Source organism: Mesoplodon mirus (assembly GCF_964341445.2).
Source record: "Mesoplodon mirus genome assembly, chromosome: 18".
Lineage (NCBI taxonomy): Eukaryota > Metazoa > Chordata > Mammalia > Artiodactyla > Ziphiidae > Mesoplodon > Mesoplodon mirus.
Window position 1 is genome coordinate 8,964,704 of NC_138994.1, and position 22,333 is coordinate 8,987,036.

At 38.9% G+C, this 22,333-nt stretch overlaps 1 protein-coding gene across 3 annotated transcripts in view; it reads right to left on the bottom strand.

The window, feature by feature from the left end:
* Nucleotides 1-22,333, bottom strand: part of KANSL1 (KAT8 regulatory NSL complex subunit 1) — a 174,610-nt gene that overhangs the window by 55,670 nt on the left and 96,607 nt on the right. For all 3 annotated transcript variants that reach the window (XM_082603434.1, XM_082603432.1, XM_082603433.1), the window contains one exon: nucleotides 6,550-6,691. In XM_082603434.1, the coding sequence (XP_082459560.1) occupies nucleotides 6,550-6,691 (142 nt within the window). The remainder of the gene's footprint in view (nucleotides 1-6,549; nucleotides 6,692-22,333) is intronic.

Here is a 22,333-nt window from a genome sequence, read left to right on the forward strand (position 1 = left end):
CTGGGATGCAAGTGCTCTTTGGTTCTCTTTCTCTGGTCTAGAAAATAAGATCTGACTGATAAGAAGCTCTTAGTGGAAATTTTGTATTATAATCACTTGGGGGAAACCTTATCAAACTATACCTGCCCAAGTCCAACATCAAATCTACTCAGAATCTCTGAGGTGGGGAGCTGGGTATTCTGTTTTTAAAAAGCTTCCCTGGTAAGTCTTAATGCAAGCTCTAAATTGAAAAATACTAGACTGAATCATCTTGACTCAGCATCAGAATCCCCCAGAGAACATCCTAAAATATATCAACAGATTTCAGGGCCTAAAGACTTTGACTATCAATTTGAGCTCCCTAGGCCATTATGACATAGGCTCTTGTGAGCCAATGAACCAGATGATCCTGTCCCTGGGGTTATTTCTAAGACAAAAATCTCCGTGAAATAGGAGATGTAAGAGATTGGGGGTCCAGTGGTGGTTAAGAAGGAACAACGGAATTTTACCTCAGTTTAAAAGGGAAGAAAAACAGGACCTCCCCCCGCCCCTCCCCCGTAAGAGAAACAACAAGTTACCTATTCTGGAATAAGACTATACCTAGGCTATGTAGAAAATGAAGCAGAGACTCTGCAGAAAGAGGGAGAGGTTATTAAGAAAGCAAGAAACATTTGCCCTAGCTTTCAAAATGGGGTTTCTCTGGCTAAAAGAACTTCTTTTTTTTTTTTTTTTTGCAGTACACGGGCCTCTCACTGTTGTGGCCTCTCCCATTGCGGAGCACAGGCTCCGGACGCGCAGGCTCAGCGGCCATGGCTCACGGGCCCAAACGCTCCGCGGCATGTGGGATCTTCCCGGACCAGGGCACGAACCCGTGTCCCCTGCATCGGCAGGCGGACTCTCAACCACTGCGCCACCAGGGAAGCCCTGGCTAAAAGAACTTCTGCAAAATATTTTCCTGTTTCAATCAGAAGCATAAAATAGACCTCACAAACTTTTCCATTTCAAAGTAAAAACTGTTTGCAAAAAGCAGCTATTTTGTACAACATTCCCTTCTCAGAATATTGCATTCAACATCTTCTCTGCTTAAGAGCCTAAACCACCTCCCCATCTCCTATATAAAGCTAGCCCAAACTCATCTTGGCAAAGTCCATAATCCATCCCTACCTTATTTATCTATTTCCAACTACTTTCTCCAAATATTGTTACACTAACCGCATTATCCCCTAGAAAATGTCTGAATATATGTGAAGTTGTCGTTGAGAGCTGGGGGTTATTACAAAGTAGTAGGTAAAGAAATGCAACTAAAGGTTACAATACTACCCACTACCTGTTCTTATGTCTTTGTTTATATTGATTCTGCCCTTTTCTTACATTTATCTATCCAAAAGGTTATGCTTCAAAAAGCTTGTCAAGGCCAAGTCCCACCTCCTTCCAAGAAAATGTCCCCGGTTAACTGAGCCCCTTATTTTCTTTATCCACATTGCCAGACTTCCTAAAGCATCGTGATTTTATCTTACATTCTGTATATTTAAATCTCATTTCCAGAGCAGAACCTTAGGCCAAATTATTTATTTCATTTATTGTTGCCTCAATTTGTCGTTTAAATGTTAACTAATGGTAAGATCCTTGAGGACTTAGACAAAATACAAATACATTCGAGTCTCCCATATTCCCTAGCAGAGTTATACATCAAGAAAGGAAATGCATAATAATTATTTTTTGACTTTGATGTTAAAAACTTTTTGCCCTTGAACGAGAAAATATTAAGTTTATATTAATTATAGCTAGGAGCCTAAATAAATCCAACTATTAGGTATAAAGTTACTCCCTCAATTTTTCTTAGGTGAGAAGGTAGGTCAGGATAAAACAGCCCATATTTTCCAAAGGGAAATTTTTCTCCTTAAAACTACCAAATAATTTCTAAAAAACACCTGAGAGACTACAAAGACACCCTCCTGTGAAAGCTTTAAAAGACCTAGTAGGGACCATTTTTTCCCCATCATTTTATAGACCCAGGGAGGATGCAGGTCGAAGGTCATGTCAATAGGCCCATCTGTGGCAGAACCAGGGATAAAAGCTGGGTTAGTTAGACCCAGCTAATCTCTGTTTTGGCTTCCATTCATTCAAATCAAGCCATCGTGTCTCCATTCATCAAACATTTTTTAGGTGCTGGGGGTACAGGAAAGAAAGAAGACATATCCTTCTTCCTACTCCTATCCAAACTCATCCCTCAAAGTGCTTACAACTCTAATACTGGGACAAAGACAGAATATCAACAGTATGAGTAAAATTTATGTTGCACATTAGAAAGTGTTAAATGCTGAAAAACTAAAGGACAGTGAGAGGATAATAAAGTGAGAGCAGGCACTCTTTCATATTAGGCGGTCAGGGTAAAAATGCACCAAGAAGGTGGTGTCTGAGCAAATATTGGAAAGAAACTTGGGAACAAACTTTGGGAATATCTGCAGGAAGAGCTAATGCAACAGTTTCAAGGTTCGAGCCAGCTTGATAACTTTAAGAACTGTAAGGAATTTGGTATGGCTGAAGGAAAATGAATGAGTGGAGTCTGAGGCAGAAGCTCAAGGAAGAGGAGGTAAGTGGGGGTGCAGGGCCTTGTAACTCCCTGTCTTTCAGCTTTTATGTCCAGATGGTAAATCACTGGAGAGTTTCAAGCAGAAGGGAGCAATGATCTGACTTATGGTTTAAAAGGATCAATTTGCTATTGTGTTGACATGTGGATGAGTGGATAGTAAATAGAGGAGCAGAAAGAACTGTTGGACCAAAGTGGTTGGATTCTGGATATATATATATATATATATATATATATATATATTTGAAGACAGAATCAATCAGTTATGCAAATATGCTTCTTGGGATGTGAGGGAAGAGAGTAGTCAGAGAGTCAGTAAAGGTTTCTGGCCTCGGCAACAATAGAGCTCCTATTAATCTGTTGAAAGGTCTTTTCAATGTGCATTAGTTTTAATCAAATCTATTTTTGCAAATATTTACTCAAGTGCTATGCTGATTCATATGCTACCATTCACCCATGCATTCTTGCCCTGACCCCCAAAACTCCGTTCGTTAATCATAGCATACAAAACCAACCATTAAATCCTTTATACTGTACCTCATACCAAAAAGGATGAAAGCAACTAAAAGGAAGATGAGCAAATAAAAAGCACACAAACAGCTAAAACCTGTTCGTCGTTCAGCTGACATTTATTGAGTGTCTACCACATGCTGGGTGGTGTGAAACCCTAAGAAGAAGAAGATGAATAAAATACATCCCACTCGTAAGGAGCTTGCTACCTTCGTCTAAGAGAGGCAGGCGAAGTGTTACAATGGCAGCGCTGTAACAGAAGTTTAGAGAAGATGACGCGAGAGCAGAAGAGAGGCGGCGCTTAAGGAAGAGACTGATGGAAGTGAGGCTTTACGGAGAGGTCTACAGGATTACTTGAATTTTCCTAAAATATACTTAATAAATATAGTCAATAATCACGAAAGGGAAGGTCATTATTAGCAAAGGAAACTCCATGAAGTTCCACTCCACACTTGTCATCACAACCCCAAGCTGGGATTCCCTAGCATTCGGGGTTTATACTGGGTCAACATTACATGGCTGTGACATTAGCCACAAGCAGCAATAACCTCAAGGCTACTGCACTCTAAGGCCAAGGTAAAAAGGCCAGGAGAGTCTCCCCACCCTTCACTATCACTTCCTAAAGTCAGAACCAGGACCATGCCTGGACTGTCCAGGCCTAGAGAACTAAACACTAGAGAACACAGGACTACCAGAAATTGGGAAGGGTCACAGTTGCATGAAGTCGTAACATATCCTTATAAATTATTCCTCTCTGGAAATACAAATCTGTCCTACATTTAAAAAAGGAAAAAAAAATGAAGTAAAACTAAAAAAGGCAGAAATGGTAGAAGAAACTGTGCTAAGCCTGATTATAAAACAGGGCCAAAGCAAGCAAGCAAAAAGGAAAGAAAAGAAAAAACTAAGTTGTACACTTGGGTCAACTGCTTTCCCTTTACCAATTTCAGGGAACACATGGAGTCAAAGTACAAGGGGAAAAAAAAAAACAACCACCTCTTCATCTGTAAAACAAAATTAAGATGCAATTTCACATACTCACTTTCCTACTTCATTCTAAAGAGGTCAAGCTTTCCTACCCATCTTAAGATAAATCCGTGACCTCACTGTAAACCAGCACCACAAGATGGTCCTGGGCTACCTAGACTAGACATGGCTGTCCATAATGCCTTATAACTCTATGAAGATGGAAACTTCAACTGTTTTACACCAGTTCTGAAGACAGGTATTCTAGGTTACTGCTATTCCCATTCAGCAGCTTTTCTATCCAGAAGTTTCACTGTTCTTCCATCTCTCATTCCCAGTAACATTTCCATCCTTAGTTAGCAGGTGCTGTGCAATCTGACAGATCAGTCAAAAGGGATAAAAAAATAATATAACGTTTTGTACTAGACATGGGTGTTGAAGACTGTGTGTTAAGAGAAAGAAGTCTCCTTTAGCAACAGAACCCTCTTGGTCCCTGTGCCTTCCCCCTCAGTTTTATTTACCAGGTGTGAAATTTCAATAAATATGCTCAAGAGAAATGATGAAAAGGACACAACAGCAGAATATGTTAGAAAGAAAATGCTTTGGGGTCAGATAAATAGCCCTGAGTTCAAATTTAGCTCTGCTTCTTACAAGCCTGTAAGCTGTTGCTTTGTGCATTAAATAACACACATGAATGTACCTGTATACAGTCCACACTCAAGGTTCAGACACTGTTTTCCTTTCTCATTCTAAGACATGGGAGCATCTTTTTTAAAAAAGCTGACTGAATATGAAAGTTAAAACACAACAGTGATCCAGATAGTATGTCTTAGTTTAACTGAAATCACTTCTTAGTGGCACATAACAATGGTGCAGCTTACAATCAACAGCGTCTTTGAGTCTATGAAATACAGTAGTTTTATAACGAGGAACTAATATAACATAAACACATATATAAACACACAGTACATATAGCTTTATATATATATATATAAATATATATATATATATAAAATAGATAAAGCAACAAATATGACTGACTACCATTCTAATAATCTCAGTTGTTACTAAGAGACTCTAGTTCTCAAATATGAAAATTCTCTCTTAACTACTGGCTATAAAATACCAGACACTGAAGAGGTGTCCATGACAGAGGAAGACCGTTTTTCTCCTCAGGATAGGCATATCCAGTCATCTCCCAGATATTCTTTATCAACATTCCAGCTCATATTCTACAAATATCACTTAACTTTCTTTGTGAAAAAGAGCTAAGCATAATGTTTACCATCCTTGGTGAATATTTTTAGATTTAATTCCTCATTTGCGCTAGCTAATTTTTAAAGTTAGGATTTAATGTGTTCCCTATCCTAAAGGAACAAATTATTATTATTATTTTTTAAGGTAAGTCCTCTGGACTTTGCCCTCAATTATAGTATGTTCTACTGAACTTCTGGAGAATTACATATAAGCTCATTTGGGGAAGAAGCTCAAAGAATGCTTCAGTGAAATGTCTGGAATAAAAGCTTACATAATATATACGGGAGGCTGCAGGACTTTTACTTCAAACTCTTACCCTCTTGTTCATCTTGTCAATTAGTCATCCTTTAACTCTTGGTCTACTAGTTAGTTTAATGTATGCAGTTCACGGTACATAGCAATTTTCTTAAGGCTTTGACCAGCACTAAGGCAGGACAAAAATGTTGTGACACTTATTTTTAGGAGCAGTAGATGCTTCATCTAGACCCACATGTTCAGTCAGGGAGGTCACTGCATCAAGCTAACACAATAAGTACCTTGCAAGAACATAAGCACCAAGAAAGGAGGATTTTTATTTACTGTGACCCCACTAAGGAGAACAGTGCTGGTACACAGCAGTCACTCAACTATTTACCGAATGGATTTCTTTTCCATGTACATTCCCCCCCCCAATCAAACTCCAAATAAGCAGAGGACATTTTTAGAAGAAAAACTATACAAGTATCACTGTTAAAGATAAAAGCTGTATCGTTAAGAGTCAGTCCACTGCAAGCAGGAGAACAAAGGAAAATGAAATCACCAGTGTCTAATCTTGCCTGAATGATCTTTCTTAAAAAAAAAAACTTTATTTTTCCTCAAGAAAGCAAGGGAAGCTTAGCAGTAAAACAGAAACGCATCTAAGTAAAAAAATAAGATGAAAATACTGTCATCACCACTTTTCCGTAAATATAACAAATATGCAGGTATGGTCAATGGCTTACATTAAATAGTGCCTTTTTTAAAAATGTTCCCTGTTAGCCCAGATATTCAAACTGTTTTGTTCTAAACCCATGAGCTAATCTAACATTATATTCTAACAGTGTTGTCTGCATTATGCTAAGTAACACCAGGCTCTTAAACAAATTAAACCGCTATATCAGATCATATTAAACCATTCTCTCTGACATAGTTAAGAGTTACTGAGGGATGGGGAAAAGGGGATAATGATAGTTTTTAGCTGAGCTGAAAAAGACCAGACACTTATCCCTTACCTTATTAGCACGTATCTGTTTGTAAATATCTGTTTGCTGCCGAATTCGATATTCCAAGTCAGAAACATGAGCCTGAAGCCAGTTCCAGCGGCTGACAATAGCTGCTCGGTCTGCAGCCCATCTCCATTCTGACCTGCGCCTCCTAAAAGGAAATAAACTGAGTGAAATCCAAGAGTAGCAGCAACATTTATACTAAATGGGAGTGGGATGGTTTTAACGTCTAAATGCCCTTATACAGACCACTCTAGTGTCAAGAACAACTTAAGACTATATGTATGTGTATGTTAAGTATGTCACAGGACACACGTGGATAAAACTCTTCACATAGATACTTCCCAAATTAACTAGCTGAAACTGCCTTCTAAGTATCCTGATCCTGTCTGTGGCAAACAGTTTTTCTGAATTGCTTTAATTTCTCAGGAGATAGAAATATCTTCTACTTTAAGACATATAAAGAATAAAGATTACATATCTACATAGAAAATCCAAGACAGCACAAATTATAAAGCTAACCAAGAATTCAGCAAAGCTGCCGAGTAAAGATCAACATACCAAAATTAATAGTGTTTCCAAGTGCCAACAAGTAGAAAAGACTCATTTTTTTAACTATTTACAACACTAACAAATGCTAATATTATACACAAAAGATCTCTGCAGAGAAAATAATAAAACCAAAAGACCTACATAAATGGTGAGACAGACTTTTTAAGATGGCAATTTTCATTTCTACCTACAAATTCAAATAAGCTCCAATCAAATCTCCCATGGGGTTTTTTGTTTGTTTGACTGAGCTGCACGGCTTATGGGATCTTAATTCCCCAACCAGGGACTGAACCCGGGCCCTCCGCAGTGAGAGCGCGCAGTCCTAACCACTGGGCTGCCAGGGAATTCCTCCACCACAGGGTTGTTACTGGAAACTTACAAACATCCAAAAATCCACAATGGTGGAGGGGAGGAACAACACTAGAGAAATTCTAAAGAAAGTATGGTGAAAACTCACACTACAGACTTAGGGTAAAGCTATGGTGATTAAGGCAGTCTAGAAAGACAAAAAGACCAGTGGGACAGAATACACAACTCCCAAACTTAGAACTGGATATCTAAAAGAGATGGGCATTCAGAGCGGCGAGGAAAGACTGAATTATTCAATAAATGGCACTGAGATGCCAGTTCTTTACATGAAAAAAGTAAAATTACTTCCTTTCTTTACGATATAATTCACTATTTTTGGAATTCCTAAATCTGAAGAGTCAAACTTAAATAAGATTATCTTTGGAACTTCAGGGCAGGGAGGATTTCTTAAATAAGACACACAAAACTTTTAGCTAATTTTCAACATACTGCAAAAGATATAATAAAGTTAAAGGCAAGCTACTAGTTGGTAAAGATATCTGTAACACATAAAACTAAAACTAACACATCAGAATATATAACAGAACTCCACTGAAGAGGTTTAAGAAGAAAATAGTCTAACAAAAGATGAATAAATTAAAAATTCACATACGAGAGATCCAAATGGCCAATGAATACATAAAAATATGCCAGGTCTTGTTAGATTTTTGGTTAAAATATTAGTAGGTCAAATACTAAGAAGTCATTTCAAACCCAGACTGGAAAAACCAAGTGTTAGTGAGATGTGGAAAACAGTAATTCATACATTTCCAACAATAATAAAAACTGGCACCATCACTTTTCAAGAGTAATCTGGGGCTTCCCTGGTGGCACAGTGGTTAAGAGTCCGCCTGCGGATGCAGGGGACACGGGTTCGTGCGCCGGTCTGGGAAGATCCCACATGCCGTGGAGCGGCTGGGCCCGTGAGCCATGGCCGCTGAGCCTGCGCGTCCGGAGCCTGTGCTCCGCAACGGGAGAGGCCAGAGCAGTGAGAGGCCTGCATAATGGAAAAAAAAAAAAAGAGTAATCTGGAAATACTTGGCTAGGTGGAAAATGTATACACTTAGCCATCATGAAATTCTATTTCTTTTTTTTTTTTTTTTTTTTTTTCTTTTTGCGGTATGCGGGCCTCTCACTGCTGTGGCCTCCCCCGTTGCGGAGCACAGGCTCCGGATGCGCAGGCCCAGCGGCCATGGCTCACGGGCCCAGCCGCTCCGCGGCATATGGGATCCTCCCAGACCGGGGCACGAACCCGTATCCCCTGCATCGGCAGGCGGACTCTCAACCACTGCGCCACCAGGGAGGCCCCATGAAATTCTATTTCTGAGAATATAACTTGCACATCTGCATGAAGAAACAGGTTCACTGCACTAGTTGGTAATAACTAAAAATTAGTTACAATTTAATTTGCTAAAGTAGGGAAATAGATACACTATAATTTACTGGATTTTTCTATAGCAGTAGAAACAAATTAACCAGAACTATCTGTATCAACATGACAATATCTCAGAAGACAATGTTGAATGGAAAAACATAAAAACTAATAATAAGCTAAACAAAGTAAGTACTACTATAGATATACACAAGTAGTAAAGGAATTTAATGGAGTATTGTTTATCAATTTAATTATTACTGTATGTCTCAACACGACTAAATCTCAACAATGTGGAATGGAAAAACTATATAAAAACTTTAAAAAAAACCCAAAAAACAATAATAAGAATTATGGGGACTTCCCTGGTGGCGCAGTGGTTAAGAATCCGCCTGCCAATGCAGGGGACACGGGTTCGAGCCCTGGTCCAGGAAGATCCCACATGCAGCGGAGGAACTAAGCCCGTGCACCACAACTACTGAGCCTGTGCTCTAGAGCCCTTGAGCCACAACTACTGAGCCTGTGAGCCACAACTACTGAAGCCCGCACGCCTACAGCCCGTGCTCCGCAACAAGAGAAGCCACCACGATAAGAAGCCTGGGCACCGCAATGAAGAGTAGCCCCCACTCGCCACAGCTAGAGAAAGCCCATGCACAGCAACAAAGACCCAACGCAGCCAAAAATAAATATACAAAAAATAAATAAATTTATATATATATATATATATATATATATATATATATATTAAAAAAGAACTACTACCAATACGTAAATAGTAAACGCATAAAACTGATAAACAACAAATTCAGGATCAGAGTCCTCCTTAACTCTGGGAAGGGAAATAAAGAAGTTAGATTTTAGGGGCTTCCCCGGTGGCGCAGTGGTTAAGAATCCACCCGCCAATGCAGAGGACACGGGTTCAAGCCCTGGTCCGGGAAGATCCCACATGCTGCTGAGCAACTAAGCCCGTGCGCCACAACTACCGAGCCTGTGCTCTAGAGCCCACGAGCCACAACTACTGAGCCCACGCACTGCATCTACTGAAGCCCGCGTGCTCTAGAGCCCACAGTCCGCAAAAAAGAGAAGCCACGGCAATGAGAAGCCCACACACCGCAACAATGAGTAGCCCCCGCTTGCTGCAGCTAGAGAAAGCCCGCACGCAGCAACGAAAACCCAACATAGCCAAAATAATAAATAAATTAATTAATTAAAGAAAAGTTAGATTTTAGCTCTAACTGTAATGTAATGTTCAACTGCTCTTTTAAAACTAAAAGTCTGATAGAAAATGGCAACTTTAATATTAGAGGGGGTAACTGGCATCTGGTATAGTCTGTAGCCAAAATATTTTATGATCTTCCACAAAATTCTATTCCAAGAGAGAAGAAGTAGTCATACTGCCCTTAGCCCCATCTCCAATCAGGTTCTACATATTCAGTAACAAACATTTTAAGTGACTGTATGTGAAGTTTAACATAGTCCACTGATAGGGTGAAATACATTATAATAAAAGAGAACAAATCTAACCATAGAATTAGAAATGAATTAATACTTAATCATACCATAATAACTAAGATCAAGGATAGCAACAGTATTTTACTAACTTCAATACAGTCCAAATATAAGCCATTGAAGCCAATCATTGTGATAAAGTATTATCCAATTATTTCTCTTTAGAAACAAGGCATATAGTTCCCTAACCTTGATGGAAAAAGCACAAGATATAAAGATACTTTCTTTTTTAAGTACAATTATCTGGTTCAATATTGGCTGCAGGTCTAGTACCAGCCCAAATTCAGGAAAGAACCTCAAGAGGTCAGGAATAACCTCTGGATCATTCTTGAACTATAAAAATGTCCCCCCTTTTCTAAAAGAGGTAAAGCTAGTTAACCCTCATATCCCATTTCCAACTTTCATCACTCTTCAAGGTTCACAACCTTCCTATCTTGTAAAATCTCTTGGTTTTACAGGTTCATTTCATTTCTGAAGCTACCACAGCACCAAGTCCCCATCTACCACCAATGGGCTACTCCAATAACTCCTTAACTACCCACTCCTAACATAAATCACATATTACTTCTCCTCAATAAAATCTCCTCAAACCTTATTTCTTCCTGTCACTCTTATGTGTAAGGAATCACACAGCTTCTCTGCTTCTTTACAAATCCTAAGTCTTCAAGGAAACAAAGTAGAAGGGGAGTCAAATATCAGAAAAGGCAGCAATTCGAAGCCAAAAAGTGATTAATAAAATTAACACAACATCCATTTAATGACAGTTTATTCCCAGACAAATCTGTTTTAACAACTGACAGTGGCTAGCCAAAATAATACTCTAATGCTGAAAACCAAAGCAAGGGAAAGATGATTTCTTGGCCAATTTACAGCACTTCCTCCTTAGTCACCCTTGGTGGACAAAGAATCCTGGCAGTCTCTCCCAATGATCCTGAACTTAGCTCATAAGCCTTCTCATGAAAGTGTTCCAGGACATCAAGCACTCTGAATTGGCAGGAAAGATGAAACTTATTTGTTATTTCTGCATTTCGACACATCTTAACCGAAAGAATTTTTTCTCTTTTTCTTTCTTGTCTGAGGTCAAGGAAAAAATAAGAAACCACAACACTTTAACTGTGTGAAAACTTGAAAATACAAAAGGAAAAGAAAATTCCTTAAAACATTTCAGTTCACAAGAACTTTGGTGAATAAATACATTTTTTCTTTTGACATTAATGAACAGCCCTTTTCAATTTTCTTAAGGTCAAAACTAACAGGCTGATATACAAGTATTATTCTAAATACAATACAAAACCGAACGTCATGGTAATATTTTTTTGGAGATTGGCTAATAAACTAATTAAAGACAAATAAACTAATTAAAGATAGGCAGCATTAAGGGAGGACTGCAACCCCCAATTATGAACAGGTTTCATTCTACAAATACATTTGTCATATGACAGTTTCTAACCAGATGTAATTTTCAGCAGGAAGTTGTCACAATGTGGTAGTTAATGAAAAATGGAAAACCCCGCCCCAAGTGTCCAAAAAGTATCTTGTGTTCAAAATACCAGCAACATGGACAGAAAGTTGAACCGTTAACAAAGGTGGGAGGTGTACAGTTAGCAAGCCTGAGGTGAGCTGTGAAGATGTTACTACACCCCAGTGGCAGAGCAGAACACAAAACACAGTGCAAGAGTAACAGCTTCAAGTGTAAGAGTTTATGTTTTTGTTTCAACAAAAACAACATGCCACAGAAACTCAGTTTACCAGAGGTAGAGGTAGATTTTGCCCCTAATATTCAAAATGTAAATTTATTACTCTGATGATTTACAGCTCAAAACAAGAGACACTGATTTAAAAGTAGGGTCATGGTTTAAATAGAACATGTGACTAAGGCTGCAGAGTGATACTTATGCAAATATAATGATGAACTGGTTTCTACTGCAGTCATTATCCATAATGAAGAAAAAGAGGTGGATTCCAACAATCCACAGAGTTCTTTCAACTCTTTCCTATTGCTTACTCTGTGCTAATAATTAGGAAAATAATTGCTCTGTGCTGTCTGTGCAGGACACTAGGATGCTTTCTAAGGTGTTGTTCTGCCATGTACTTTATGCCAGTTTGCACCAGAATGTATGTCTACATGTACTGGGCTACTTACTACCTGAATGGGAATTCATTTTAACTCGTATTTTGTTCCTTGCTTTTATTAAATGTTTTACTGGTAAATTTTCTTTGTCTGCGTGTGCTGTATAAAAATCCATTAAACTTTTACACAATGAATTGCTTTTTGGTTACCTAAACGCAGAAAGATACAGTACTAATATCTGCTTTTGTAACATCATATGAATAGTAAACTGTAATGTTGCCAGCTATGTACCAGTATTTATTTGTATAGAATAGTGTATGTTGTATAAATAGACTCTTTTTTAGCTATGTGAACTTATAGAGCTTTAATAGTTCTTTTTTTTTTACAGGGTTAGTAGAATATTACCACATATCTAGAACTTAAGATATTCTATGGGATCTAAGAATAATTATTTACTTGAACAAAAAAAATCATTTCCTCTAAAAAAACCTCTCATATTTATAAACACTTTAAAGCTAAATAGTGGAAAGTACTAGAAAATTTAGAGTTCAGGTTACATGTTGGCCAACGTAGAAAACAAAAATGGGATTAAGTTTTGTTTTTAATTCTCTAAAATCCTCTTGACTGGTAATGTTCCATTAGAAGAGGACAAACAGATCCACATGGGGACTTTGATGTAAGGGAGATTTAACTTCTCTTAAATGTGAGGACCAAGCTCCTTCCATTTTTATTACAAATTAGATATTATCCATTGAATCTTCAAAGCTGTCAATGATAAAACCTTTTCTACTACACCTTAAGAATCACTTAACTTAGAGGTGGTTACCACTAACCTTACTAAAAGAAAAACAACAAGGAATGTAATTTCTACTAACACAGAGAAAAGACAAAGATTTGCTACACCCCTTACTGCCAACATAATGTCAATGAGTTCAATAAAAGAGACTGTATTTGATAAATCCTATCTTCAACGCTGCCACAGACAGCAGGGGTAGATACTGTACTTCCCTTTTCTCGAAGATATACTGCAGCAAAAGCTGATTTACCTAAAAGTAACACTAAAGCTAGGCACTGAACCATGTCAAACACTTGACCTAGGGCTGCCTTTACGTCACCTAGTTCCAGTCCAGGATGGGAAATCTTCAAGTCCAGCAGAACAGTGCTGGTGGATTATACTTTTCCCTGATCTAGAAACGTTTTTAAATCTCATTAAAGTAACAACAGTATTGCAAAGGCCTGAATGGTGGCAATTCCATCGTTGATTCTGATTTCAGTCCTATCTCCAATTCTTTCCTTTTATGCAAATAAAGATTCCATTAACAAGATAAAAGTAAAATGACTGTCTGCAGCAAGTTACACAGTACAATGTTCAACCAAAAATGATCCGATACTTATGTGCTACGTCCAAATGTGCAAAATGTCTGCAACACGTACATTCTGAAATCTCTAGGATCTTTAGATGACTTATAAAAAACCAATAAAGCAGACTAAGTAAAACTGAGACCACCGTCAGACATCCAGAGCACAGACCTGCTAGACTCACAGTATCCAGGGTTAAGAGTGAGGGTCTCTATGGGATAGGAACAGAAAATCTTAACATTACAAAGAGTCACATAGGGGCTTCCCTGGTGGCACAGTGGTTGCAAGTCCGCCTGCCGATGCAGGGGGCACGGGTTCGTGCCCCGGTCCAGGAAGATCCCACATGCCGCGGAGCGGCTGGGCCCGTGAGCCATGGCCGCTGAGCCTGCGCGTCCGGAGCCTGTGCTCCGCAACGGGAGAGGCCACAACAGTGAGAGGCCCGCGTACCGCAAAAATAAATAAATAAATAAAGGAAAAATAAAGTCTTAAAAAAAAAAAAAAAAAGAGTCACATAAAAAAAATGTGTATACAAGTATTAACCACCTAGCTCAAAAGCAGTGACATGCTGTATGACAGGATGAGGGGGGAGGGGGACAAGAGTACCCACGTTACCCCTGGGTTATGAAAAATCCTTTTTCCAGTTTCAGATATAAGACAGTTATTGAAATCCAATTTGCACTCCACCAACTTCCCTTTAAATACTCATTAAAATTAGAATCTTAAAGTTTCACACAGCTAGAAACTAAGAATACAGGTTAATCTCTGAATAGCCAGAGAAATTTCCAATAACCAAAATTTAGAAGCAGCATTAAAGCAAAAAAAAAAAAAAAGGAACATATGAGGAAAAGATAGGTTTCTATTTCTAATCACTATATCATATATAGAATTTCTAATAACCAAAGGCAGTGAAGGCACCTAGAGCCAATCCCTTCCACAAACTTTAAAAAAAAAAGGAGCTCATTTCTTTCCTGTGTTACAAATTTCAAATAATGAAATGAAAGCTAGATGAAAGTAGACAGAAAATTGTATTTGATATCCAAGGATATTTAGTTGGCAATGAGAAGAAGCTGAAGCATCATTTCCATAAAATGATGGAAAATGATATTCACTGACTGTTGAACAAGGAAAAGGACTAAATACTGCATCAAGTTATCCAAGAAGCAACATTACTCAAAAAGGCAGTGTGACATAATCATACAGAAGATTCCTCCTCAGCCAGCACATCTGAACACCATCAAGTATCAGGAAGTTGGCCAGAGGCTGCACTCAGTAACACTCATAAAGCTCAAAGTAGGAATGTAGAGGCAACAAGGTGGACACTGAGAGAAATCATTCCATCAAGCTGTTTACCTGCATATATCAAGAACCTTTCCTCCCAGGCAATATAACTGTCTACCTTAAAATCTCACAGAGATTCAACATTCTGTAATGACCTATACGGGAAGAGGATCTAAAAAAGAGCAGATATATGTATAACTGATTCGCTATGCTGTACAGCAGAAACACCTTATAAATCAACTATACTCTAATAAAAATTAATTTTTAAAAATCCCTCACAGAAAAAAACAGGAAAACTATCAGAAGTAGAGTTCACTGTAAAGGCTACAAAATTGGCCAAATACAAAATAAGTGTCCCAAAACTAAAATTCTCACATCCTTACAAAAGTCTGTTTTTGATAGCCCTCTCCTCCTCCGTAAAAAACAAACAAAACACAACAAAATACTCTTCCAATATCTCAAGCTGGCAAGCTTGTTATCCTCAACTCCTCTCTTTCTCTCACAACCACATTTAATCCACGAGAGACTCTTCTGGCTCTACCTTCAAAATACATCTAATCTCAGACCACTTCAACCAGGCAACCATCATCTCTCAGCTGGAAATGGCATCAGCCTCCTGAGTGGTCCTCCTGCCTCGGACTTACCTTATAGTCCTCTGCTCAGAAAGTTCCCATCTAACCCAGAGTAAAAGCCAAAGTTCCTACAAGGCTCCTCGCTATTTCTCATCCTCCATGCTCTGACTTAAATGAACTTGTCTTGGAACACGTTCTTCTCCCAGATATCCTTGGGCAATGTTTCTGTATTTCCCTGGGGTTGCTTTATCAAAGAAGCCTACTCTGACCAACACAAAATGGTGAAGCTGATGCCACCACCCTCCCGTCTCTCCTTTGTTTCCACGGCACTTACCACTTGATATATATATTTATTCATTTATTGCCTCAGTTCCTCCAGCAGTGTCAGTTACAAGAGGGCAGGAATTCTTTTTATTCACTCATGTATCACAAGAAATTCTTGTTTTATTTACTAATGTAGCCCCACAAACCCAATACAGTAAGTCCCCAACATACGAATCTTCAAGTTGCATTCACATGTCCAATCACGTTAGCTAGTTCATGTGTCTGGCATACACTGTCACGTGTCATCTATGATGAGAAAAGAAGAGCTACTACCCAGATATCACTGGATCTTTTCTTCAAGAAGGTAGATAGAATTGAATCCAGCAAGGAACCAGAACCTGTGCCATCGATGTCAGGCGTGAGTGAAATGGCCGCTTGCCCTCCTTCTCCTATTGCTGACGATCCTTCAGCTCTACCACCTCCCACCTCCTCTCCCTCCTCCAGTCAGTAACTCTTCTTGCCTGTTCACTCGATGCCAGCCCCTGGATGCCAGCTGTTATACTGTACTACTGTACTTTTCACGGTACTGTACTGTAAGATTTAAAATGTTTGTGTTTTTTTATATGTTTGTGTGAAAAGTATTATAAACCTATTACAGTACAGTACAACATAGCCGATTGTGTTAGTTGGGTACCTATGCTAACTTTGTTGGACTTATGAACAAATTGGACTTACGAATGCGCTCTCAGAACAGAACTCCTTTGTATATAGGGGGCTTACTGTAGTCTCATATGTGCAGTAAGCATTCAATAAACGTATGTTAAATGAATGAATACTGGTGATGGTGGAGATGAGGAAGGGAGTATCCTATCCACAGTGGTTCACGGTAGCATGTGTACGGCTGGAAAGGCAGGCACAAATCTTTACTGAGGGTTATTAGTTTATGGATTTGATCTAATTCCAATGAAAACCCCAGAGGGATTTTTTGAGAGAATTTGACAAGACTGATGGATTTGACTACACAAATTTAAAACTTCTGTAATTCAAAAAACATACCAATTAAAAGGCAAACAAAGCTACGGAAAACAATTTATACTTATGAATCAATTCAAAAGGACATATAAGCAAATGACTACGAAAGATTTATATAAAAATACACATGGCCAGTAAATACAAAGCAAGGGTTAAACTACATTAGTAAATCAAAGCAATACAAATTTTAAAGGATGCCTTTTCTGCCGAGCAAGTTTTAAAAGTCATAAAAAGAACTGTATCTAATGCCTGTTAGGTTTCAGGGAAACTGCTGATGAAACAGCAGTTTCATTCTGGAGAACAATATAACATTTATCAAAAACCTTAAAACTGTCCTTATCCCATGACCAAAAAAATTTTCCACATCAGAAATTTAACCTAAGATAATAACCTGTGATATGAAGCAAGTTTTACTCACAACAAAACTCCTATATAAGAGATCGCAAATGAAGGTCACATTCCTAAAGTTGGTTTTATTTGCTTATAGTTGAATTTTCTTTGGCCTCCAAGGATATCAATATTTTTTCAATTCTTTGCCAGCACTTTAAAATCTATTATATACAAGGACAAGATCTGCCAATGCTGGGTCTGCAAGTCTCTTAATGACTATTAGCTAAACAGCAGCTGATCCCTTCAGCTGTGGCACCTGATCCACAGTTCAAAATTATCCCCACCTGGTAGGTGTCATTCATTTATATTATATGCCTGAACTCCTGAAGTTACCTGAGTTGGAAACCCTACACTAGAAGTCAAACGTTAAGCCCACAGGACTGTCTAAACCCATATTGTAGGGCCCCACCTCCAGAGTTTCAGATTCAGTAGGTCTGAGGTGGGGTCCCAGAATTTACATTTCTAACAAGTTCCAAGGTGATGCTAGGTAATGCTGCTGGTCCAAAGACCACACTCTGAGAAACTTAGACTGATGAAACTTCCTCAATGAAGCCAGAGAGGGGTCCCATGAATTACACAATTGCAGGATACCTGAATAATCCTGAGGATTCCATTTAAGGGGATGGGGGAGAGGGTGCTAAGAAAAGCTGATGGAGCAAAAACCAATAGTCACCGCAGATGTCACAGCACTGACTACCCCTAATTATCAGAGTTAGAAAACCATTGCCCTACACTAAATTTAAGAATAACCCTAGATTAAATTCTTGGTCCTATTTTTTAAATTCTACATTCTTCCTCATGGGTTTTATTTATTCTCAAAGTTTTAAATACCTCTTCTACACTTCATAACATAATATGGGTTGCAAATAAAGACTGCTGTAAAAGATACCTTATAGCTCCAATATTTCATGACCAACAAATGTGTTATCAGCAGCTCTAATATTTTCTATTGAATTTGAATTCTTTCTTCAGCTAGAAACTATACATAGTAGGTAACATTTGTTGAATGCTTCCTTTGTTCTGGGCACTGCTACCAACTTTACATGAATTTCATCATTTAATCATTATAACAACCCTGAGAGACAGCACCTACTATCCCCATACTGCAGATGGAGAATCTGAGGCACTGAGGGATTAGGTCATTTGCCCAGAAAAGAAAAAGCAAGACGTACAATCTGGCTCCAGAGCCCTTAATTTTAATCACTGCACTATAGTGCCTCTATCCTCACTGCCTTTGTTGTTAAAGGAAAGCTTAGTTAACAGGGAATTCAATTTAAGGTCTTTACCTACCTCCTGAACCCATTTTTCTGTTTCCATATACAGATAAGAACTCTACTTAAAAAAGGCCAACACAGGGCTTCCCTGGTGGTGCAGTGGTTGAGAGTCTGCCTGCCGATGCAGGGGACATGGGTTCGTGCCCCGGTCCGGGAAGATCCCACATGCTGCGGAGCGGCTGGGCCCGTGAGCCATGGCCGCTGAGCCTGCGCGTCCGGGGCCTGTGCTCCGCAAGGGGAGAGGCCACAACAGTGAGAGGCCCGCATACCGCAAAAAAAAAAAAAAAAAGAAAAAGAAAAGGCCAACACATATGAAGAACTTTCCTTATTTACGAGGGAAAAGGAGGAGGGATGAAAGGGGAAAACCTCAACAAGAATCAACAACAATTCCCTTTAAGAAAGTATATCTCCCACCCTAAAAAAAGTGTAATAAGGCGGGCTTCCCTGGTGCCGCAGTGGTTGAGAGTCCGCCTGCCGATGCAGGGGACACGGGTTCGTACCCCGGTCCGCGAGGATCCTGCATACCGCGGAGCGGCTGGGCCCGTAAGCCATGGCCGCTGAGCCTGCGCGTCCGGAGCCTGTGCTCCGCAACGGGAGAGGCCACAACAGTGAGAGGCCCGCGTACCACAAAAAAAATAAAAAAAATAAAAAAGTGTAAGCCTACAAGCTTTGAAACCAGGACATTCAAACATCAAACCCCTCATTCATGGAGACACTAAAAGTTTAAAAAGAATCTTAAAGTATAATGTAAACTTACACAATGTTATATGTCAATTATATTTCAATAAAGCTGGAGAGAAAAAAAAGAATTTTTAAACTGTTGAGGCATCCCAATATAACACAATCTGAACACCAAGGCAAGTTTCACTCTCAGGGGTGGGCTTCAGCTCTTGAAACAAAGTTTTAGAGACCCTGTACAAACCTCCTGCTTGAAATTGAAGTACTGTAAGCTGTCTGTTACAGAGGAATTGTCTTTTAGCCCGAATGAAAGCAGCACAGTTTTCTGAAGTATATTTACATAAGCCATGCAGTTCCACACAACAGTCTACCACCATGATTTTGAAGAGTCATATCTAACTAGTCAGATGCCAGCAGCTATCTTTAAGGGTAATCTAACAGATGTATATCTTAAACAGATAAAATGTGAGAGAGAGAGCACTTTAGGAAGAGCAAAGGTGAAACTAAACTAATCGATTCATATCTTTGCTCCAGTAGTTACATGTGAGCCTGGGCAAGTCCACTGTCCCTCCCACCCCTCCCCCTACTCTGAGACTCAGTTTCTGTAAGAAACTACCTAACTTCAAAGAATTGTTACAGTAATTTAATGACATCATGTGTTTAATGCCCTAGCGCAAGAGTACAGGTGTAAGGCACTATATGTATAAGAATATTATACCTTATCCCATCTTTATTTATCATTATATATCCTTATTCATCTTTACTTATCATTATTCCTTATCCTATATCATCTAATGTGTTAGTGTTAACTGGGCAATGGGATTACCAGTAATTTACTGTTTTGCTTCCTGTGTTTTTTAATAAAAATTATTTTTTATAATAAAATATTTTGTAAATAAAAAATTTTAAACTTTATTAGAAAAAAGAAAAACCCAAATGATCTGTTTTATTTCTTAACATTTTTCCTGCTGCCACAACACATGCATTCATAATAAATTCTCACTATAAGTCTCTCATCACAAAAATCAACTTTCAACTACAGATAAGCTAAATATTATCAATATTACCACTGCTTCTACCCCCAACACACTATGATTTATTTACCCTAAAGCTGAAAATCACTTACTGAAAAGCAACACATTTTATATAAAAAACCTTGAAATTCTTGGACTAGTGCTATTTCTCAATTATAAAAGGAAGCACAGGGCTTCCCTGGTGGCACAGTGGTTGAGAATCTTCCTGCCAATGCAGGGGACACGGGTTCAAGCCCTGGTCTGGGAAGATCCCACATGCCGCGGAGCAACTAAGCCCGTGAGCCACAACTACTGAGCCTGAGTGTCTGGAGCCTGTGCTCTGAAACAAGAGAGGCCGCGACAGTGAGAGGCCCACGCACCGTGATGAAGAGTGGCCCCCGCTCGCTGCAACTAGACAAAGCTCTCGCACAGAAATGAAGACACAACACAGCCAAAAATAAATAAATAAATAAACTTTTAAAAAGGAAGCACAGACACTCCATTATAACAACATTAATAAAAGTATGTGACTTTGTGTGACACACAAAATAAAAACACGTTAGTCCCTGCCCTTAAAATGCAGCATGCAAAACAAAATGATACCCAATTCACCCTAAATTCAGTCTCCACATAGAAAGGCATAAAGGTGAAAAGTCAAGAACCTGCAAGCTATCCCCTGAAGGGATCATGGAGGCTGGTCTCTAAAGCCCAGGAGAGAACTCCTAGGAATGTGTAAATGACCCTGCACAGCAAAAGGGAAAGAGCAGATAACCAACTGAATAAGAGAACAAAAAAGATCAGTGAAATCATATTTTTAAGCCTATGGCCACGTATGGTTCTATTTTTTGTATTCATCATTTACTATTAAAAAACCACTGCAATATATTGGTGATGTCCAAGACAAATATTATGGCAATAATATTTACTTTGCTTAAGGAAAGAACTCAGAAGTAACTGAGGAACTAAATAGAATGGAAAACAGGTCTACTCTGGGCATCTAATTGGTATGAAATTATGTTAGAAACAGATCTGAATTAGGAGGGAAAGGCAATTTGACATGCTACTGCAAAAGAAGAAAGAAGACTGGCCTCAGCAATGAATGAAAGACGAAGATCAGAGAAAACATGATAGCATCTATCTGTGTTGATTGCTTTTTAAAAATTAACAGACATTATTTCTTAGAATAGTTTTAGGTTTACAGAAAAACTGAGCGAAAAGTAGAGATCCCATATATCTCCCCCCTCAACAGTTTCCTCTATGATTGTGTTAGTGTAGTACATTTGTTACAACCGATGAACCAATTGATAGATTATTATTAATTAAAGTCCACAGTTTACACAATAGGGTTTACTCTTTGCAGTTCTGACCAATGTATAATGACATGTATCCACTATTTTTAATATGTAACGCCAAAATCAAAGGGAGTGTTGTTCTAGCTCTCATTGTCTTTATCATAGTAATGTAAACTGAGCTCCTCATCTCCCCCTGCCCTCATCTACTTTTCCTACTCTTCCCCATCTCAATAAAGAGCAATACCTTCCTTCAACTGGCTGAGACCAAAAAACTCACTTTCACAACCCACACACCTAACCCATGAGCAAATCCTACCTGCTCTGCTTTCAAAATATATCCAGAATAAAACATTCCTCCTCACCAACTTTACCAGCACCCTGACCCAAGCCACCATCCTCTGGCACCAGAGATCACAACAGCCCCCCAGCACAGATGCCCCTGCTGCTGTCCAGAGCAGTCAGCTTTTCTTTCAAACTAGGTCAGATCATGTCACCCCTCTACTCAAAGGTGATACTCAGAGTAAAAGCTAAAATCCTTACAATAATCAACTAGCTTCCAAACACCCTATCTCCACCTACTCCAGTCCCCCTTTACCCTGAGTTTACCTCCTACTAGGTTCCTTCTCACTACTGAAGCTACACTGCTATCATAAAGACAAAGATGCATTTAGCCATAAGTGCTTAAAGGTAAACAAGTATTCACATTGTGAAATGGAACATTTCTAATCATATTCATAACAAAACTGCTGTAATATTAACTGGCTGAGAAATGGGTGAGGGAGGATCCCC